At 38.2% G+C, this 22,616-nt stretch overlaps 1 protein-coding gene across 1 annotated transcript in view; it reads right to left on the reverse strand.

Moving 5' to 3' along the window:
* The window catches only part of DNAH7 (dynein axonemal heavy chain 7), a 249,669-nt gene extending 227,754 nt beyond the window's left edge, over positions 1-21,915 (reverse strand). The window contains exons 1-7 of the mRNA XM_046018191.1: positions 21,805-21,915; positions 21,090-21,152; positions 14,722-14,784; positions 10,893-11,001; positions 9,995-10,142; positions 1,883-1,970; positions 648-828 (exon numbers count right to left, since the gene is read on the reverse strand). Of these exons, the coding sequence (XP_045874147.1) occupies positions 648-828; positions 1,883-1,970; positions 9,995-10,142; positions 10,893-11,001; positions 14,722-14,784; positions 21,090-21,152; positions 21,805-21,915 (763 nt within the window). The remainder of the gene's footprint in view (positions 1-647; positions 829-1,882; positions 1,971-9,994; positions 10,143-10,892; positions 11,002-14,721; positions 14,785-21,089; positions 21,153-21,804) is intronic.
* Positions 21,916-22,616: the final 701 nt, after the last annotated feature.

Below are 22,616 nucleotides of genomic sequence, written 5' to 3' on the forward strand. Positions count from 1 at the left end.
AATTGGAGAACTTTTTTTTTTAAAGTATAGATTTAATTTATAGTTTTAATTCAGATAGACTCAGAAATGAGTATGTGGAAAATGATTCTGATGTTTAGTCAGTCTTAGAATCCAGTGGTCTACAGCAGGAATCAGCAAACTTTTTATGTAAAGGGCTTGAGTATCAATATCTTCAACTTTATGACCTACAAGGTCTCCATCACAAATACTCATCTCTGCTCTTATAGATCAAAAGCAGACAAAACCATGTGCAAATGAATGTGTAGGATTGTATTCCAATAACATTTATTTACAAAAACAGGCAGTGAGCCAGACTCGACCTGTGAGTTGTAGTTTGCCAACCCCTAGTCTATAATAACAATTTTCAATTAATAACCTTCTAATAATGATAGCAATAATATTAATGTCAATTAAGTAATTAAATTTTAGAATTTCCTCAGTTCTGGTTTTTACTGAATGGATGTAACACTATAAAAAAACTGGATTTAAAATTTTTTTGCTGTACTTTATTAATGAAACTTGCCTAAGTTCTTAAGCAATGAAATAGCAATGCAAAAAGCAGAATAAATATATGAATAGTTTCAAGTATAGGTATTAACTTTCAATTAATAAGACATATTCAAATTAGAAAACAAATACTGATTTACCTATGGATTTTTTTACACTAAGAAGATAATCTTCTCTCATTTCATCAGATAATGCAAGTATGCTGTTGGTGAGGACTTTCAGATGCTGGGGGACTAAATTCAATACATGCTCTAGCCAAGAATCTTCCATTGGGGCAACATGGTCTGTATCAATTCCATGGTGAATATAATAGTAATATCTCTGCATAAAGAAGATGAAGAAATATAGATGCGTTTAGTTCTGTAGTGAAAGAAGTGTGTTCATCAAAAAAAACAAAAAAAACAAAACAAAAAACACCTACTGAGCAAAATCAAAATTTTAGGCAAAGTACAAATCATAAAGAAGTATTTTGTGTAATTCATGGAGGCATTATTTGAGATTCCCAAAATTTAAAAAAAAAAAAGGATAGTTCATGAAAATTAAAGCTCATCTCAGTTCATAACTACAATGTAAAATATCAAATTATATTACCAAATATATGATGTACTAAGAAGAATCCATGCTGAAGTAGAATTTAGTGCTTTATAAATGTGTGTGAAAATGTCATAGTTTTTGTCCTTTTATTATTGATAATCAAGTCGATCTTACAAGCTGCAAGTGAATCAGTGACCCTATACATTAAGCTCAGAAATCTATGACAGGATTAAGGAAATTTCCAATTGACCAATAGTCCATATTGTAATTTTACAGCTACTATTAAATGTGTACATAAAACATTCATTTTAAGACATGTTAGTATTTCTCTAACAGACATTTAACTTTGGTATATTTTCATAAAGTTTTACATGTCACTCATTAGAAAAATTTTAACCATCCAAGTGTTTTTTTCAAAATACTTTCAAATCAGCAATGTTAGAGTCTTTGATATTTCTTGATATTTATCAATAGAAGAATTGATAAAAATTCTTCTGTATTCAAAATACTAGAATAATTATATTTTTAAGTAGGTTAATATGCTCTGTAAAGTATATTTTATATAACTAAGAGAATTTCTCATAGAAGAATAAAGACATATAAAAGCTATACAAGATCGAGGCTCATTCTAACAAAGGGAGCTGATAAACAAGATTTTTCATTGTTGTCTAGATGGCAAGGGAGAAAATGATTTCCCCCATTAATCCCATAGAGCAATTCTGTGGAACTCCATATTTACTCCTACACCAGAGAGGAGCACAGGGTAAGCTCAAAAGTTTAAAAGCATCTTCAAGTGCTTCCTTTACATTCAAGTATACTGACAAAAGAGACAGCCCGTTACCAAAATGTCTTTCTCTATTGCAGAAGTGGTCAGTTTGGGAAACGTGCTTTCATCAGGACTAGGTGAGTCTAACACCGCATCTTGTTGCCTAAGAAAATGAAACACACTATTCAATCGTACACAAAGGGGAGTTAGAATATACATCAATGGATATACAGTTGACCCTGGAACAACTCAAGTTTGAACTGTGTGGGTTCACATACACTTCTTTTATAGTACAGTGTTGTAAATTATTTAATGATTTTCTAAATATTTTCTTTAGTTTACTTAACTGTAAGAATACAGTATATGATACATATAACAAAAAATATGTATAAAATGACTGCTTATATTATCAACAAGACTCCTGATTAGGAGGCTATTAGTAGTTAAATATTTGTAGAGTCAAAAGCTATATGTGAGTTTTCAATTGTGGTGGGGGTCAGCGTCCATAACCCCTAAGTTGTTTAAGGGTCTACTGTCAAAACATCAGGACTGTCTCTACTAAATCTTAAGAAAAATGAATTGTTGAACATTTTATTAATAGTACATATAACATATATTTGTTTGATACCACATTCCAGCCAGAACACTTTCCCTTTATTTATAGAGAGACAGTTCTATTGGAAGTGATTTGCAAGACCAAATCCAAAGGCTACATTCTTCTGGATGAGCTTTACCTATTCTTCCTCATTACTCTAAACTCAAGCTCTCTCTTCTCTGAAATGTTATAGGAGTATTCTTGCATTATTGCTAAAATATGTATGGTTATTTGTAAATAAGGGATTTAAAAGAGCACTGATGGAAAGGATTTTTAGTTTTCTCAAAAAAAAGGAACATTCTTGAAAAAATCATTCTCAGATATCTAGAGATATACAGTATAAGCTAGCAAAGAGTGACAGTTTATATGTTCTCATGTATTTATTACTGCCTGTCTATAAATGGACAATGTTGATAATTGTAATTAAATTCAAACTCTATACAAGCCACATTTTTTTTTAAATCAAGTTTTTATTTTTTTAGAGATTCCACTTTAGGAGGGGCAGAGAGCGAGCATGAGCACATGCAAGGGGAGCGGCAGAGGCAGAGAGAGAAGCAGAGTCCCCACTGAGCAGGGAACCTAATGAAGGATCAGGATAGATCCTAGGACCCTGGGATCATGACCTGAGCCGAAGGCATATGCTTAACCAACTGAGCCACCCAGGCGCCCCTATAGGCCACATTTTGTAACTTCTTCTGGAGCACATGAAGGAGAAAGACATAGGTCACATCTTCATGAAAAATAAGTTGTTCTGGGATAGCTTTAACTTCCTCATCATTGAATGCATCATGCTCTGGATCCCGACTTCATCTGGGATTACAGGTCAGTGATGCTGTGTAACAAAACAGTCCCTCCCACTAACAGTCTAGTGAGTGAAGATTGGAGTTTTATTGAATATCCATCTGAGACACAATACTAATATAGATGTCAGGTTCATCTTCGAAATTATTTTGTCTTTTGCAAATCCAGGAATCAAATATTTTGTGAACTTCACATTCTTTTCCATTATATGGAAGAGAAAAGAGTCAATGCAATGTCTCGGGTAATGTCTCAGTTTAATTCAGTACATAGTAGGTGCTCCACCAGTGTTTATAAAATGAGGGAATAGGAATCTAAAAGCAGCAGTGGAAGATCGTCAAGTATTCCGTAGCTGGAATGAGAAGGGCTGACTATTCTAACTACAAAAGTAACCTTCCCGTCATTTTGATTATAAAGTGCTACTAATGGGACGGTAACGGACCTCAGGAATCAGGACACTAACATACAGACTCTGCCAACCTAAAGTGTATGACCCCAATAACTGGGTTGTTGATGTTTTTTAATGGCAGAAATGCCCATGTTATTTACCTTGCTGAACCTGGAGAATATAACAAGCTTCATCCTCCGTATGAGTAGTGCCTGCCTGAAAGAGTGCAGCAAGGTCAAGAAAGGGGAGGAGGGAGAAGGTTGGGGGCTATGGGGGCAGCTGCAGAAGTTTTTGCAGTCATCATGAAGATCCTTTCAGCTTTAAAACTCTAGGATTCAATCATTCTGTGGCCACAGGCAAAGATTCTACTTGCTGGAAACAGTAATAATAAAAACCTTTTTTATTGATCACCTAGTTAGCCCCTCAATAGTTTCACATACATTATCTCTAATCCTCACATCTATTGTTAGGCGAGACAGAGAAATTATTCCCACTTCACAGATGAGAAACTGAATTTCAGATTCAATAACTTCCTCTTTGTCATGTAGTTAATTAAGTAGAAAAAATAAGGATTTGCCCATCCACATGTGCTTCCAAACTGCCATGCTCTTTCCAGCAGAACAATATTCCTTTCAGAAATAAATCAATGTAGGAGACATTTTACCTGACTAGAGAGAAAATATGGTGTACCTTATTTCCTGAAAATGAAAAAAGTATATTGATTTTCTCTTTATTAAATCAATAGTGATTTTGAGTCAAGACAGTAGAAAAAACATCCCTTTTTTCAAGTTTCCTTGTGAACATGGTAGTAATTTTAACCAACATTGTAAAGAGACTAGAGAGTCATCAGCTGAGGAGATATTTCAACAAATTTTGAAACATGAAAAGAAGAAAGAGGACAGATAAAATGGGGTTGAAAACACATGGCCCATCATTCATGCAGGAAACTAACCAATCTGCCTAGGAGATCCTGGTCTTGCAGTCTAGCAGGTACTAAAAGATAAAATTAGTAGAATGGCTGAAGATAAGGAAGTTATCTGAACTTTATGCCAGCAAATTAGACAACTAAAGTGAACAGAGATTCCTAAAAAGCAAAAACACCAAAGTTGACTCAAGGAGAAAGAAATCTGAATAGGTACCGATCAAGTTAACTAATTGGATTAGTAGATAATAATCTTCGCACAAAGAAAACATCAGATTCAGAGGGCTTCACCAAGTCAATCTAGGGACCTCTGGGTATCTCAGTCAGTTAAGCATCCAGCTCTTGTTCTTAGTTCAGGTATTGATTTCAGGGTTGTCAGTTCAAGCCCCACACTGGGCTCCAGGCTACGCACAGAGACTACTTTAAAAAAAAGTTCTGTCAAAGAAGGAATAATACTAATTCTACCTAAACCCATTGAGAAAACAAAGAAAACACTTCACAACTCATCTTGAGGCCTAAAGCCAGACAGGACAATAAAAGTACACCCATATCATTCATTAATATAGACCTGAAATTTCTTAACAAAATATTAGCTGATCAAATCCAGCAACACACAAAAAAGATCATACATAATGACTAAGTGAAAGGAATGCAAGCTTTAACATGAAAACCAGTTAATGTGATATACTATATGAAAACATTAAAGGATAAAAACCAAATTCTTATTTCGATGGACTCTGAAAAAGCATTCGACAAAAATCCAGCACTCATTTTATGATAACTAACATCTCTCAGCCCACCAGGAAAAGAAGGTATCTTTTTCAGCCTGATAAAGGGTACCTTAAAAACTTACAGCTAACATCTACATAAATGTGAAAGACTGAATGTTTTCCACTAAGACTGGGAAGTCAACTATCACCAATTCTATTCAACAATATACTGAAGAACCTAATAAGTGCAAAATAAGAAGTGGAAAAAAGAAAGGCATCAGAAATGAAGCAAAACTATATTTGTAGACAACATAATTGTATACACAGGGATTTCCATGGAAGCTTTTTAAAAGCTGCCGAACTGGTAAGCAAGTTTTAGTGAGGTCTTGGGATGTGAGATATTTAAGTAAAAATCAATTGATTTTTCTACATACTGGCAAAGAACAATCAGAAAATTAAATAATTCCACTCACAGCAGAAAATACTTGGAATATTTTTTAAATGGAGACTTTTTAAAATGAGATTCATACATTAAAATATAAGACACTGCTAAGAACAAAGAATAAATAAATGAGGAGAAATAACATGTTCATGGGCCAGAAGACTCAGTATTATTGACAATTATCCCAAAATTGACCTACAGATTCAGTGCAATTGGCTACTAAATCCTAGGGTTTTTTTTCCCCCAGAAACTGACAAGCTTCTCTTCAAATCTGTATGAAAATGCAAAATACTCATGATAACCAAAACAATTTTGGAAATGGATAATAAATGTTGTGGATTTAAACTAATTTCAAACTTGACTATAAGGCTCGAGTGATCAAGACAGCATGGTAGTGATGTTAAGATGAACATATAGACCAGGGGAACAGAAATAAAACCCCTTACATGGTCAAATGATTTTTAACAAATGTGTCAAGGTAATTCAGTGGGAATAGTCTTTTCAACAAAGGAGGCTGAAACATTTGGCTATCTATATGGAAAAAAATCAAACCTCAACCTTAGCTCATACTATAGATATGCCATTAAGCTAAATCATGTACCTAAAAATAAGAGCTAAAACTATAACCTTCTAAGAAAACATGGGAGAAAATCTTGTGATAGGAAAGGATTCTTAGATAGGACTCTAAAAGCATAAACAAAAGAAAAAATTGATACATTGAGCTTCCTTAAAATTGAAAGCTTTTACTTTCCAAAAATACCATTACGAAAATGAAGAGATAAGCCACAGATTGGAAGAAAATATTTGCAAATGATAGATCTGATAAAAGACTTGTAAAGGAAATATATCAAGAACTCTTAGAATGTATTAATAAAAAGATAACCCACATTAAAGATGGGCAAAAGACTTAGACATTTCAAAGAAATTATATGGATGTCAAACAACCACCAGAAAAGACACTTATCATCATTAGTCATTAGGGATATACAACTTAAAGCCATAATGAGATAAAATAACACATCTACTTGAATGGTTTTTGTTTTGTTTTGTCTTTTCTAGCTAAAGTGTGGGCAAGGTTGTTAAAAAAACTAGAAACCTCTTCTCACACTGCTTGTGGGAATGTAAAATGGCATAGCCACTTAGAAACAGTTTAGAAAAGTCTTTGAAAATTAAACATATCCTACTATACAATTGAGCATTCTACACTGTGGCATCTACCCAGGAGAAATGAAAACACATATCTACAAAAAGACTTGCGTTCAAATGTTCATAGCAGCCTTTTCAAATAGTCCCAAACCAGAAACAATAAACAAAATGAAAGGATTTCAAAAGCATACATATTGTAGGATCCCATTTATATGAAATTTTAGAAAAGATAAAACAATAAAAACAAAACACAGATCAATGATTGTCTGGGGCAACCAGTGGCGGAGAAAATTAGTTGAAATGGGAATAATTTTTACCAGATGATAAAAGTATTCTAAACCTAGATTTTGGTTAAGGTTACACAGCCATAAAAATTTACTGAAATTCATTCAGTTATACATTTAACCTGGATTAATTTAGTGGTATGTAAACTATAGCTCAGTAAAGCTGTTTTTAAGCCTATCTAGAAGGCTATGAAAATAAAATGTTCAGGGAAAAAAAAAGGTGACAGAGTACAAATATAAATTGCAAATAAAATAATGACAACTAGAGTGACAAAGGCTTCTCATCAACAGTAATACATGCCATGGCGGCTACAGTTGAAAGTACTATATCGTATGGTTGAAATTTGCTAAGAGAGTAGAACCTACGCATTCTTAAAAAAAAAAAAAATGCTAAAGATATGAGGTGAAAGATGTGTTAATTAACTTGATTGTGGGAATACTTTTACAACATATACATACACTCTCACATTGTAAACTTTAAATGTGTCCTAATTTTATTTGTCAGGGCGCCTGCGTGGCTCAGTTGGTTAAGCTGCTTTCAGCTCAGGTCATGATCCCAGAGTCCTGGGATCAAGTCCTGCATCAGGCTCCCCACCCAGCAGGGAGTCTGCTTCTCCCTCTCCCTTTGCCCCTCCGGCTGCTTGTGCTCTCTCATGCTCTCTCTCACTGTCAAATAAATAAATAAAATCTTTAAAAAAGTTGTTTTGTCAATAATACCTTAATAAAACTTAAAAAACTTAATAAAACTGGAAATTGTACATACCGAAAAATAATGCTCCCAATATTTTTCAATCTAATGTTTTCAGATATAAGGTAAAAATTAAGACTATCATTTAGTTTTGTAGCCAGCTTAGCCTTAATTCAAGAGTAAGGACAAAACACAGAACTTTACAGAGATGAAAATCTCAAATTTATGCCTCATGGATCCTCACTGAAACAACCACTGGGGGGTGAACTTCAGAGGGAAAAAAAAAACAGCACTCAGAAGTGAAAACTTCAATGCAAAAAGAATTTTCTAAAGAATTAGAAAACATATTAGTAACCCCAAGTGTTAACTTAAGAAAAAAAAATTATGAGGAATTTAAGGACTCAGTAGAATAAAAATATTATAGAAATATTTGGTAGAAATAAAACAACAAACGATCACACTGAAAATGCAAAGGAAAGTTTAGAGCTAAGTGAGAACAGTCCAAGACCCCTTTGTGTTATTCAGGAGAAGACTGATAAAAATTGAATTTTAAACTTTAAAAAGAATAAATTATAATACATGGCTTTAAATATTATGGTAACCACTGAAAGAATAGAGATATTTGATAGCTTTTAGGCCAATAGAAAGGGAGAAGAGAAAATTCAATTCAACAGAAAGCAGAAAAAAAGAAAAACTAAGTAAAGGCAACATAAAGTAAATAGAAAGTACAAAATAAATTGGTAGAAGCACACATATATAAGAAATACCAACAACTATAAATGGGATTGGATGTACTATTAAAGTACAGAAACTCTTAAGATTGAATTTCATATGTCCATCCATATCCTGTTTATAAAAGGGATAACTAAAAAATGACATAAAATGCCTAAAAAGAGACTAGATGTCTTATAACACAGGAACAAAGATAATCTGAGACACCAATACCATTCTATAAATATCAGAATAAGACACATTCCTTCTGAATGCATAGCCGAGCCCACAAAACGAAAGGAAATACTCAGGAGTTAAAGAAAAAAAAAATGGAATGGCAATCAGCAAAAGCCCAAGGCTATGGCTACCCTTCTGGGGCCCGGGGCCATAGCCTTTAATGACCCTGTGAATCAGGAGATCAGGTTCTGAGTCAGACTGAGTGAAATGGAGAATTTAAAGAGAACCCTGCGTGAAGCTAAAACCCAAGATGGGCTCTATCTTCACCCAGAAAATGACCAGAAATGTCAGGCACGAGAAGTTGTGTCAAGAAAGATCATCTGTCTTGACCAGATTTCTGGGTAGAGAAAAAGTTGCTTCAAAGACTTTGTAATTAGAGCCTACCTGGTCCACAGTTTTGGGTTTTTGATTTTTACATTGCTTGTGGGTTGTGAGAGTACTTCATCCAAAAAAGCGACAGACGTGAGCCAAGCTAGTAAGATTCTAGTGGAGACCAGGAAAGGCAAACTCCAAACCCTCTAGCAGAGGCACCCACAATCCAGCTGCACAGGGCTCCCCCAAATCCCCTCGCCCTTTGTAAGCACAGAGCACCCACTGTACTCCCTTCAAGACCATGGGGTCTGTAAAGCCCCACATGGGGACCGGAAGACCGGGTTCTGTGAGTGAGTTTCTTAATGCACCACGTCATGAAATTATGTCCACAACTAGCCATGTGGGGGCCTTGAGAGTCATATAGAAAGAATGTACCAACCAACTGGCATGCAACCGTGAGGAAAGAGTGATGAGAAATTAGTGACTTGTGTCTGCTTCTCTCTTCATAAATGGACGTCCAGCTCACACTAGGCAAGCCCGGCCCTGCTCACACTTCTGATGGCTTCACCCCAGTTTTTTTTTTTTTTTTTTTAGATGAGGAGGCCCCCCAATACCAGAGAAGCCGCTAGATCACCTGAGCTGGTGAGATGGGGAGAAAGAAAAAACTGCCCCATACCCTTCCAGCAACCACAGTCGTCGCAACCACAACTCCCAGACATTGTGCTCTCCCAGCCAACCTCGGAATTCACACCAGCACCGCTCAGCTCATGGTATTTCAAAGGGGGACACCCGTAACAGGGTGAAGCTCCAGATTTCATTCTTAATTGTTATGACCTCACTCCAACAAGGCTTTAAGGCATTCTTAGAGAGGCAGAGGACTTGTATACTTTTAGATAGAAAGTTCCCCAGTGCTCTCATGAGGGTCACACACACTAGTCAGCTTACACAACTCACATAATGACGTTAACAAGAGTGCTTCTAAAGTTTTCTCGTTCTTTATGTAGAGATTTGTTCTTGGTTTTAGTAGTAGACGGTCCAGCGTAACTGTCCTCAGTTTGGTCCACTATTTTGCCCTTTTTTCCAAAGTGTTCCAGGTACTCAGCTTGAATTAAAAAAAAAAAAAAAAGCATGAGTTAGTCCTCTAAGAAATAAGCTAAACCATGTGGGTGGTTAGAATAAAATGCTAAAGCACCTTTCAAGAAAACACTACATACTTTTAAGTTCTCAAGTAACCATAGGTACAATTAATTTTCTTTTATTAGGAAGTTAAACTACTCTTGTTTTATATCATCATACTAGAAACTTCTGGTTATTTCAAGAATAATTAAATTTATATTTTGATTAACATGATATTAAACCCTAATTTTCGATTAATTTGCATAGAGCCTTCCTAAAATGAAGATTAAAATTATTATTAAAAACAGAACACAAAACTATGTCAGAAAATTTAAAGAACCATGATGAAAAAAAGTTATTATTCAATGTAATCAATCTGATGAGTCAAAAAAATAAAAAGTAAAAATATTAAAATGACTAATTTGGAAGCAATATTTGCAACTTAAAATCCTTCTTACAAAGAAACTTCTAAGTCTATTGTAGAGAAGTCTGACAATAAATCAAAATTTTAATATAAATGCCCCCCAATTCTGGAAATATCGCCTTTTATAGCCTTTATAACAGCCTGAGATAATTAACTAGAATTAATTATTTTATGAGGGAATACATTTGGGATAAATTTTTCTACTTGATATAAATGTGATTTCAGTTTTACAATTTCACTACTCTCAACTAAATGTTGTCATGATTTTTTTTTCCTCTTGAAAATTTCTCTAAGTTGGAATGAACTTCTTACCATATGACTGTTCGTTTTTAACACTAAATGGTTCTGGAATATCATCGTCCTGTTTTATATTCAAATGGAACGATGGCGCTGCCTGCTGCCACTGGGGCTTTGTACTCACCTGAAACATGAAATTTAAATAGCATTAATACAACAGGATCGGGGGGAAAAAACCTTTTTTTCATGAAACTCATGAGTGTTTATAAACACTTTTACTTTTTTTTTTTGACAGAGAGAGATCACGAGTAAGCAGAGAGGCAGGCAGAGAGAGAGGAGGAAGCAGGCTCCCCTCCGAACAGAGAGCCTGATGAGGGACTCTGAGATCATGACCTGAGCTGAAGGCAGAGGCTTACCGCACTGAGCCACCCAGGCGCCCCTATAAACACTTTTTCTGAAACAAATCAGGACATCTGGGAAGAAGGCACACACTCCACAGCAAATCGTACTCCTGTAAACGGCTGTGGTGTGTGACGTTTGTGAGATATTACCAAAGTCTCTGCTGCTGGTTGGATGTGGGCATCTGTTACCTAACACTGGGGTGTTCATTCCAAAGAGCCTACTCCCCCCCCCCAAATATTGGTAAGTGGTTTTAAAGCCTTCCATGTTAATGAGAGGAACATGCTGCTGGTCTCCAATGCTAATGAGCTTCTCTGCATTCCAGCTCCAAAAGATCTTTCTGTTCTCGTGGCTCTAAGCAGCTCTAGACTTCTCTGGCCACTCACAAATGTATTCCATAGTTTAAGGCAGGGTTCATAAATTCTTGTATTTACAAGAGCCGGGCAGATATCAAACAAGAGGGAGGAAGACTAGGGATGATAGCTAATTGGTACTCAGCTTCAGTGCTGAAAACAATAGAGGGTGGTGGGACTGCAGCAAAACAGGAAAATACCTACGTCTTCTAAAAAGACAACAAACATTCGCCCGGAAAAAGTATTCTAATACCAGAACACAGACCTATGACTCTTCAATAATCCCAGATGGGTAGATTTTATTTCTCCTAATTTTTTTTAGAGACTTTATTTATTTGAGAGTGAAAGCAAGAGAGACCACAGAGGGAGAGGGAAAAGGAGAAGCAGCCTCCCTGCTGAGCCCAGAGCCCAATGGCTGCATCCCAGGGCAGATGGGTGGATGTTTTTTTGTTTTTGGTTTTTTTTTTAAAGATTTTATTTATTTATTTGAAAGACAGAGATCACAAGTATGCAGAGAGGCAGGCAGAGAGATAGGAAGGGAAGCAGGCTCCCTGCTGAGCAGAGAGCCCGATGTGGGGCCCGATCCCAGGATCCTGAGATCATGACCTGAGCCGAAGGCAGAGGCTTAACCCACTGAGCCACCCAGGCGCCCCATGATGGGTGGATGTTAAAGTAATATTACATTTTCCTGATCACTGAGTCTGTGTCCTCCTTTCACATCCAGACCAACTTGATAGCTGATACCTGTGCACTGGCTTCTTCTTCGTGGTTTTACTCTCTCCAGTCTTTTACTCCTCTTTCACTCAAGTAAACTTACTGTACGCAAGTCCTCATTTCAGTCTCTTCTTCTGCAGGAAAACAAGCTAAGACAACTTAAAAATCAATGCTCTTCCAACCTTTGGTCTGCCCTTCCATTTCTACACTCTCATCTTGCTCCATGAAGGATTTAGGACTTGTGGGAGCACCTCGAGTGAGCTGTGCAGAAAGGGTGAGAATCAGGTCACTGGCTGCAACCTCCAGGGCCGGGTCACCCTTGATTTCAACTACAGGGATCACCTCCAGAAGCACGAAGGTCTGCAGTGAAAATCACTCTAGATCTAAACTACTGCTGGAAAAAAGTCACCTAAGTGCAAACCTTAATTCTCAGATGAAAATACTTTGCTATTTTTGGGGCACCTGGGTGGCTCAGTGGGTTAAAGCCTCTGCCTTCGGCTCAGGTCATGATCCCAGGGTCCTGGGATCGAGCCCCGCATCAGGGTCTCTGCTCCGCAGGGAGCCTGCTTCCTCCTCTCTCTCTGCCTGCCTCTCTGCCTAGTTGTGATTTCTCTCTGTCAAATAAATAAAATATTTAAAAAAAAAAAAAGAAAATACTTTGCTATTTTTAATCGATGGATTTTTAAAACAGCTCTTAAAAACATTATTTCTTGCATAACACATAAATCTCAAAGAATGCTGAAAAAAAAATTAAGATACATATGAACATAAAACCAGGTTTAAAGCCCCAACAGAAGGAATTTAGACTATTAGATGCCACCAACAGGAAAGGATTGTTCTACAACTTGGTTACAGAATGGTAAATAAGAAATTTTAGGCTTATATTTCTAAACCCATATACTAACAAAACGCAATAAACCAAGGACAATTGTTATTTTTTCCAGTTTTAAAACTTGTTAAGTTTTCAAAAGAAAATGTCTATTTTATTTCAGTCATATCTTTCAAACTAGAAAACTTACAATTGATTTTGTAGAACTAGAGAAACATTCTATGGCTCCATTTCTCAGAACTTGGCATAATAAACTGGCATTATCCACATAAGCATATATCTTTTAAAGATTTTATTTATTTATTTATTTGACATAAATAGAGAGCCAGAGGGCACAAGTGAGTGGGGGAGCCCACTGGGGGGCTTGATCACAGGACCCTGGGATCATGCCCTGAGCCAAAGGCAAACGGTTAACCGACTGAGCCAACCAGGTGCCCCCATTTAAACAGAGTTTTAATTAAAATTTGTATTTTGTAATGTTCAAGGTAATTCACTTAAGAATATTAGCTCAGGTTTTCCAAGGGAAAAATTGTCATCCATTTTAAATTATTAGGAACCTTTTTACAAAAAGCCACACAACTACAGTTTTATACTTGTTTGGAGCTTTTAAATTATCTTTCAAAAAACAATGCTTTAGATAAACCTTGAAAACATTATGCTAAGTAAAATAAGCCAGGCATCAAAGGACAAATGTTGTATGGTCCCACTTACTAGAGGTAGCTAGAGTAGCCCCTTATGGAGAACAGAAGGCCAGCCACCATGGGCTGCGGGACACATGGGAGAATGGAGACCTACAGAGCTCGAGTTTGCAAAGACGAAAGGAATTCTGGAGATGGATAGCGGTGACAATTGTACAACATTATGAGTGTACTTAATGCCACTGAATTGTGGTTCAATTAAAAATAGTTAAAATGGTAATTTTATGTTAGGTATATTTTATCACAGTTAAAAAAAATAACGTTTGCACTGAACTTCTACTTAAATTTCACTTCGATGAGTCACAAGAGCACGATTCAATGGCATTTTCACTCAACATAATTACTATTAGGATTATTGGTAAAATTTATTATAGTAAAGTATATTGTATCCAGCACTTACCAACTGAAAATGCCTATGAACTGCCTCTACCATAGGACAATGAGAATTTATAACCATAATAATTTCTAGAAAGGATACCAAGATCAGAGGACTCTTCTGTGGCCTAGCATTTCAGTGCTGAGAGGTATAGCTCAAAGAAACTCATTTTTAAACTCAGAAGGTGCAGCTCGGGTTGATAAATGATCCTTTCAGATCCTAAAGCCATTGGGGACAAAGCTGTAAGCTGAGGCCTCATTTCCTGACTCCAGCACTGATAATCTTGCCATTGGTCCATCCTGAAAATTCCTTTATCCAGAATATAAAAATACTCTGGACATACTAGGATGCTGGCTTACAAGTTAATTTAAGATTGTTCTATTTCCTACTATGTGCATCTTATAGAATTTCTCCATCAGAAAATAATCAAATGGAGCACAAAATTCAAAAATCAGATGTTCAGTTACTTATTTACAAATCTGAAGCCACCTTTTCCAAAGGGCAAAGACCCACTGAGAGGATAGAGGTGAATTACCGTAGCCAACTGGGGTAAAACTCTTGCTGATGTCTTGGATTTTTCTTTGCTGTCTGTCTTACCCTGCATGAAAATAGGAGAAAAATTGTCAACTCTTTCCATCACAATCGATTCACTCACGCACTGGTACAGACGGTCACAACACAGTAAGAGTTGCCCCAAACCCTCAAAGACCCACTGTACCAGTTTCACATTTGTCCACAGAGGCCTTCGAAGGACTTCCTCTGTAGCAAGGAAAGAGAGGAACACGGCATCCCACAAGACTCAGAAAGCTTTGAAAAGTGTGCAAAACTTTTTATCCATCACATCAGCTTTGGGGAATTTATCTGAACCCAGTTGGTGTGCAGGCCTTACCTGGTTCTCCCATCCTTCTCTGTCCCTGAAACCATTTCGTTCTGTCGACAACGGTGATGTTCCTCTTCCTAAGGTAACAACACATTCAGGCTAATGTGCCCTCGAGTCGCCATAAGGAACACTTGTACTTTTCAGAGCAAAGTGTTGCTGTCTCCTCTGAGGAGAGGACAAGGACCTGGTAGGAGGAACTTCATCTACGTAAGAGGGAGCACAGTTGAGGAGGACAGAGTCCTGCTTGGGCAACTCGTTCATTGCCTCCCGGCAGCAGATCTTTACTTTTTACCCTGCTTTGGGATTCCTGAGCAGGACTCCATGAACATTTCTCCAGCTGGCACAGTACTCTAGAGGGTTCTAGATGGACACTGAAAAAGAAAGGCTTTTCTTCCTGGTTCCAGTGCTTTTCCCCGTGGCTCCACAGCGTGGCTGTCAGAAGTCAGCGTCCTTCCCGCGGGCGCCCTCCCAGCCTGCGGTATGGAGCTGACCCTGTGGCAGACACCCTCCGGGAGGTTTCACTGCCATCCCCATAAGCCGCCTTCCAGCAAGTTCCCCTTACATCACAAAGGGAGACTTCGTTTCCAACTTTTTAGCACGTAAGCAGGTGTTTTACTCACTTCCCAGCCTGCAGGATCTCTGCAAATGTCTTAGTCACCTAAGTGGACCACAGCCACACCCTCTCCAAGAAGCTTTATGTAAGCTTTGGGGGAGGGATGGATCTTCCAAGTTCCTTCCTTGAGGGCTCTCCCCTGGACCTAGAGGGAGTGGCTGTTCCTTCCGTCAGCCATTCCTCCACTCTTTAAAACCGTTGTCCGAATCAGCACCTGCTAACCACCTGTGGCTACCGACAGCCTTCAATGCGGCTCATCTGAAGTATATTTTTAGAGTATATTTTTATGTTTAAGAATATATTAAATATATACTAGCTGTTGCAGACTTAGTACAAAACACAGAGCTGTGATTAGAATATATTTTACATTGATTACGGTGTGTGTTGTATATTGCTTTAAGAAGTTGACATGAATTTTCTCATTTCATTCCCTTTCCAACTCTGAGACAGTACACCGCTTTTGTGCATATTGTATAGATAAGGACTTTTTATAGGACTCTCTGCCCCTACAAAGCACACGGGCCAGTTAATTTTAAGAACTATATGCTTATATATGCTTATATATGCTGGATATATGCTATATCCAGGACTTATATATATCCAGCTTATATATGCTGGATATATGCTATATCCAGGACTTATATATATCCAGCTTATATATGCTGGATATAAGCTATATCCAGGACAGGAGAGGGTATGAACACAGCACTGACAGAACGTTTCAAGAAAGAGAAAGGATGAAAACCAAGCCGGGGGGCATAGTCAGATCGCCACAGAGAAGGACAGCAATAGGCTTACTGAAGACAAAGGAAACATCATGAACAAGGACCTGGAGACTAATTTAGGACAGCAGACTTGGGAGGATACTGGGGTCGATGGTAAAGGGACTGGATCCAACCAATGTAGAAAGTACAACCATTCTTATTCCACCATGGTTTACGGAACTCCTCCCACGCGCTGGGTTCTCCCTGACTCACTGGATCGATCTGTAGTCGCTGACAGGCCCAAGCCCAACCCTTCACGGAGCTTACATTCCAGTGGGTACAGACAGCTCTCGCCACAGGAAGGAACAAGTACGATGGAGGGAAATAAAACAGGTGAAGAGACGGGGAAAAGGTAGAGAAGTGCTAGGTTTCACGGAATAGCGCGGCCACTTTACAGGGTTATATTTGAGCAGGAACAGCATCAAGGGTGAGGCAGCTGGGGACGTGGGTGCCGCTGTCTTAAGGAGCGCAAATGTTTGGGCCTTGACTGGCCTGGTTGGCCCTTTTAGTCTCCTCTGAGGGGACCTGGAGTCCCAGTTTCCTGGGACAGTCCCTGTGTATAGCTCTTTCCCGAGTGTAATTAGGGCTTTCATTCTCAATGTCATCTCAGTTTGGGTGAGAAAGTATATTTTTATCTTCTTTATCCCGCAAGGCCACTCGGAGGGTTATTTCATAAACGGTCCCGGCAGCAGTAAACCAGGTTTGTGAGGAAGAGACTACGGGTAGCTGTGAGAAGAGTTAGAGTTTAGTGGCTTTTTAAAGTAATCTAGGCCACAAAAGATACTGGCCTTGACTTAGAGAAAATGCTAGGAACTACAACCTTCCTAGGACACAGTTAAATCATACTGTTCCCTTGGTCAGAAACATCAAAATCTCCCTATTAAAATCTCCCTATTAAAGCTTCATCACCTTGGTTTTCAAAGCCTCCTCAACATGCCCCAAATTACCTCGTTCCCAGCCTCTCTTAATTACTCTGTAGCCATAGGACTGTGGCCCATGGAATATGAGCACCGACAGGACGCATAAGAGCTACTGTGTCTTCTCCACGCTCTCCTGCCCCAGCCACTGGCAGTGAGGGGGGCCGCATGTACTCACTGGCATAGGCAGAAGGGGGAGGAGGACTGCCTGGCCCACGTCAGACTTCATGCGAGTAAGGGCAAGCTCTGTTAAGTTTCTAAAAGTAGGAGAATGGGGCGCCTGGGTGGCTCAGTGGGTTAAAGCCTCTGCCTTCGGCTCAGGTCATGATCCCAGGGTCCTGGGATGGAGCCCCGCAAGGGGCTCTCTGCTCTGCGGGGAGCCTGCTTCCTCCTCTCACTCTTCCTCCCTCTCTGCCTGCCTCTCTGCCTGTTGGTGATCTATCTCTCTGTAAAATAAATAAATAAAATCTTTAAAAATAAATAAATAAATAAGTAAAATGTGGGGGACGGTTATGTCAGTATTAACCAAACTAACAGACCTGCCAGTATGCTTCTCAGTATTTGCTTGTTACAGTCCAGCTCTTTCTTCAGGACCAAGGTCAAAAAAGTGTAGATTTTCTTTTTTAACTCCAATTGCAAATGATCTCTTTAAATATGTGTAACACCCTTTTGGCAATTCTCTTACTGTTTGAATCCGGTCTGAAATATAATTTGTGCCTGTGTCTGTCCTGCTCTCCTAGCCCCTCATTCCAGTCCATCTCAACCTACTAAGTCAGTCTTCCAGAACTGGATAAATGGACTATAGTTTTAATTTTGTCTTAGAAAAAATTAAAATTGGTTAACCAAGTCCTAAGACAAAAAGCATAACTAAAAAAGAAGAAGAAAAAAAGAATTGCAATGAGCTTCAAAAAGTATTTACTAAAGTACAACGTCAGATTAGGTGAATCTTCCACACACATCCAGGGCTAGGGCAGAAATATTTTCTACAGTTCCTAGTGAACCACGGGATGTGAGGGAAACGTGAGCATGAAATCTTCAAGCTAAAATGTGCAACGGGTCTTCTCAAAGTGGGAGGCTTCCTGTTGGGAAGAATGAGGGTGGGATAAAAATGAGGTTGTAGACAATAGAGAAGAAATGTGGGAATATATGTTCCAAGTGACCTAGAATTTTCACACCAAGACAAAAGGGAATTCACATGGGGTCTACAGTATAGCACCACGACAAATGTACAGAACACCTTGCTCACCGAGCCTCCTACACGAACCCTCACACACCTGACCTGGGATCTCTGTCCGGCCCGTTCCGCATGCTGAGCCGGCAGCACCAGACTCCTCAGCACCCTGGGTGGACGGCGGTGCGGGCCTTGTGTTTCCTTATAGCGCAGTGCAGAATATACGTCTGCTAGAGTCTTTTGCACATAGTGGTTCTCTAGCTAACCAATAAAAGTAGCCACACATAAGCCAGAACTTCACCTAAGTTAGGTCATTCTTCAATAAAATCAGAGGAGTGGATTTTTAAGTAAGATCTACGTATTTTTGCTGACAAGAAATTCCATTTTAGTCAGCCCTTTCCTATCCAGCGATGACCTACCCATACACTGCCCTTTCCCTCTTCTTTGGCACTCCTGTGAGACTGGCCCTAAGGAATTTCCACCAGACAAATCTTGTGCCTCACCTCCTTTCCCATCTTTTCCGGCTTCACCTGTGACTACACACATGGCTGGAGTGAACAGTCCCCTACTGGCTTCAATTCATATAGGAACGACAGTGTTTCACCTCAAGAAAATGTCTTTTGCTTTCTGCTGTGGGGTTTCTCCAATTCCACGGAATGGGACCCTCAAGGTCGCCCCCTCTGCACACGTAACCGTACACATGCATGTGTGCACACGTGCACACGTGTGTGCAAACACACACACACAAGTAACAAGAAGTGGGTGAAAGTTAACACCCTCAGGAGAAACCACCACCAATGTGGGATAAGAGCCAATTAATAAAAACTACTCCCTAATCATACCGGGTACGTGATATCAGGAAGCATCAAATAAGCTCTTCAGAAGATGATGACAGGATCACCCCCCAATAACCCAATGTGGCAATGAACTTGCTAACACATCCTCAGACTGACTTTTCCTTCTTCTTACTTTTATTCTCCTCTAGCTCTTATTTCTGCTTCCTAGGATCACCTCCCAAATAAAGGACACACGAATGCTTTTTTCAGGCTCTTCTTTCACAGGAAAATAAACAACTTAAAAATTAATGCTCTCCCATCCTTCTGTCTGCCCTTCCATTCTTCCCATCTCATCTTGTTCCATAAAGGATTTAGGACTTGGGGGAGTGCTAGGGTCAAGAAAGAATGAAAACCTGGTCACCAGTTCGCTGACACTGGGAACCAGTGCTGAGTCCCCCTTGATCTCAAGCACAGGGATCACCTCCAGAAGCATGAAGGACCGTAATGAAAAGAACTCTGGGTCTTAACTACTGCTGGAAAATGTCATCTAAGCACAAGACTTAATATTCAGATGGCAGTATTTTTTACTCATTTTTAGAATATCGTTTAAAAATATTGTCTAATAATATTTTGTTTCTAAAATTCCAAAGGATACAAGGAAAAAAAGTGAAGATACAATCAAATAAGAACACAGCATATGGCTTTAACCAGACAACAAAATCCTTTTAGACAATTATATGCCTCGCTGGCTAGAAAGGATTATTCATCTCAACCACTGAATATTTATTCAGTAAGTAAATTTAAATTTTGCTGATATTTCCAAACCTATACACCAGTAACATAAAAAAACAAATTTGTCGAATTTTTAAAGGAAAAATGTCTATTTCAGATCTTTGTCTTTAAACTAAAAAACAGATTTTTGCAGGACTAAAAAAATGCTAGGATTTTATTTTATAAAACATGGTATGATAATCTTGACATTATCAACACAAACAGGTTCATAATTAACATGTACTTTGAAATGTTCAAGAACATTCACCTGCAAAATTTCATTCGAGATTTTTTTAAGCTGAGAAGAGCTTTTATTTCAAATTATTAGGAATCATCTCTGCATGAAGCAATCCAGATTTTATGGTTTATTCTGGTTTTTTAAAAGATATTTCAAACAAATAATGTTTGAACCTCCACTTAAACTCAACTTCCAGCAATCACAAGAGTATAACTCGATGGCATTAAACTCAATATAATTACTACAGAGTAAATTTTATTGCAGTCAAATCTAACTTTTCTAGCACTTTATCAACTAAAAATGTCTATTAACTGCTGTTTCTAGTGAACAATGATAATTTAAAGTCAAAATAATGACAAAGGATGCCAAGATCTAAGAAATCACATGTTAGTGCTCGAAGAAACATCCCCTCAAAGTTCATTAAATCAACTCTTCTCATTTTCAGACTTAGAAACTGGGGCTCAAAGAAGCAAATGACTCACCAACTGTCATAGAGTCATTAGTGACAAAGCCATAACCCAAATCCTTGTTTCCTGATTCCTATATTGCTTCTGCTAGCCCATTTTCACGATTCTTTTATTCAGAATACTCGAGTGTTCTTTGCAAACCAGTACTTATAACGTATGATTCCTTTATTAAGCTGGTTATTTTTCTCAAGATATGCATATCGTGGATGCTATCCATCAGAAAAGAATGAAATGGAGCAGAGAATTTAAACCCAGAAATTCAGTAACCCCAAAGCAATAGAGTACGAGAATATATTGGTAAATTACCGTAGATAACTGTGGTAAAAATCTGACTGGTGTCTTGGATTTTTCTTTGCCGGCTGATTTGTCCTGCATGAGAAAAATACAAAAATAAAGACAAAAAACAGAACTGTTCACTCTGTTAATGCTATAATTGATTTACTCAACTAACTTTTACAGTGTCTAATATAAAGCACATATCACCCAAAATATGCTAAAAATCTACTCGTTAGATGGCATAATGTTGTATACAGAAAGTCAAAGGAATCCACAAAAAATTATTAGAACTAAGGAATACATTCCAGCATTGGATATAAGCCCAAATGCACAAAAAAATCAATCGTATTTTTAGACACTAGCAATGAACAATCCAAAATTGAAATTAGCAAATCATTTACAATAGAATCAAAAAGGATAAAATAGGAATAAATTTAAGAAGTGTTAAGACTTGCATAATGGAAGTTATAAAACATTACTGAAAAAAATTAAAATTAAAGACAATTTTAATAAATGCAAAGTTTGCTCCAGGTTCAAAAGGGACACTGTAAGAAAAACGGACTCTTCTTCCCATTTCCAGTGCTTTTCCTCATTGCACTCACGCTGCCGATGCCAGCCATTAGCACCCTTGCCCCTGAGCAGAGCACCTTTCTAGCCTGTGTTACGTGGCTGATCCAGGGACAGACAACTTCGAGCAGGTTTCACTGCACTCTCTATTGGTAGCTTTCCAGCCAGTTTTCCTTACATCAAAAGGAGAATTCTTTTCAAACCTCTCAGGATGCACGTACATGGTTTTCTCACTTCCCATGTGGATATCATCTTCACTGACTTCCACAGTTGAATAGTGTTCTACCATACGGATATAATGCAATTTATCCATTCCTTTGTCTTGCAAGTGGGCATTTAGCTTATTTCCAATGTTTCTCTATTACAAAAGATGTTTCAATAAACATGGCATGCATTTTACCGTACCTGCATACACTTTTTGCATCTGAGGCACACACGTATTGTCGGTGTATTTACTATACATATATTACATATGTGCATGGCCAATTCTGTCCCTTTAATTCCATTAATACATATGCTTGTCTGTAAACAGACTGTGTCACATCACTGTAACTTCACAATAGGTCTTGAAGTACGTAAGGCAATTCCCTCCGCCTTACTATTGTTAAAAATGATCAGATGCAGAGTTCTGGTCCAAGATGGTGGCCTAGGAAGTCTCTGAACTCCTCTCCTCCACAGACACACAGACACACCAAATTTACACCTATCTCCCCAGCAGCTCCTCCTGAAGAAGAACTGAGGGCCGACTGAACAGCTGCTGCACAACGAAAGATAAAGAGGCCACAGAGAATGGGCAGTTGAGATGGAGACACAGTAAGGAAAGGAACACGCACTCCTGACACCGCAGGCTGCAGGGGCTGGGGGAGGGGGGGATGGTACTGTGGGACTGAGCAGTTGTATGCACTGAGGCACAGGAAAAAAAAAAAAAAAAGGTTTAAAAGAACTAAAACATAAAAGATCCAGCCTTAGAAGTCCATCAAATAGCAAGGG

Source organism: Meles meles, chromosome 9 (genome assembly GCF_922984935.1).
Source record: "Meles meles chromosome 9, mMelMel3.1 paternal haplotype, whole genome shotgun sequence".
Lineage (NCBI taxonomy): Eukaryota > Metazoa > Chordata > Mammalia > Carnivora > Mustelidae > Meles > Meles meles.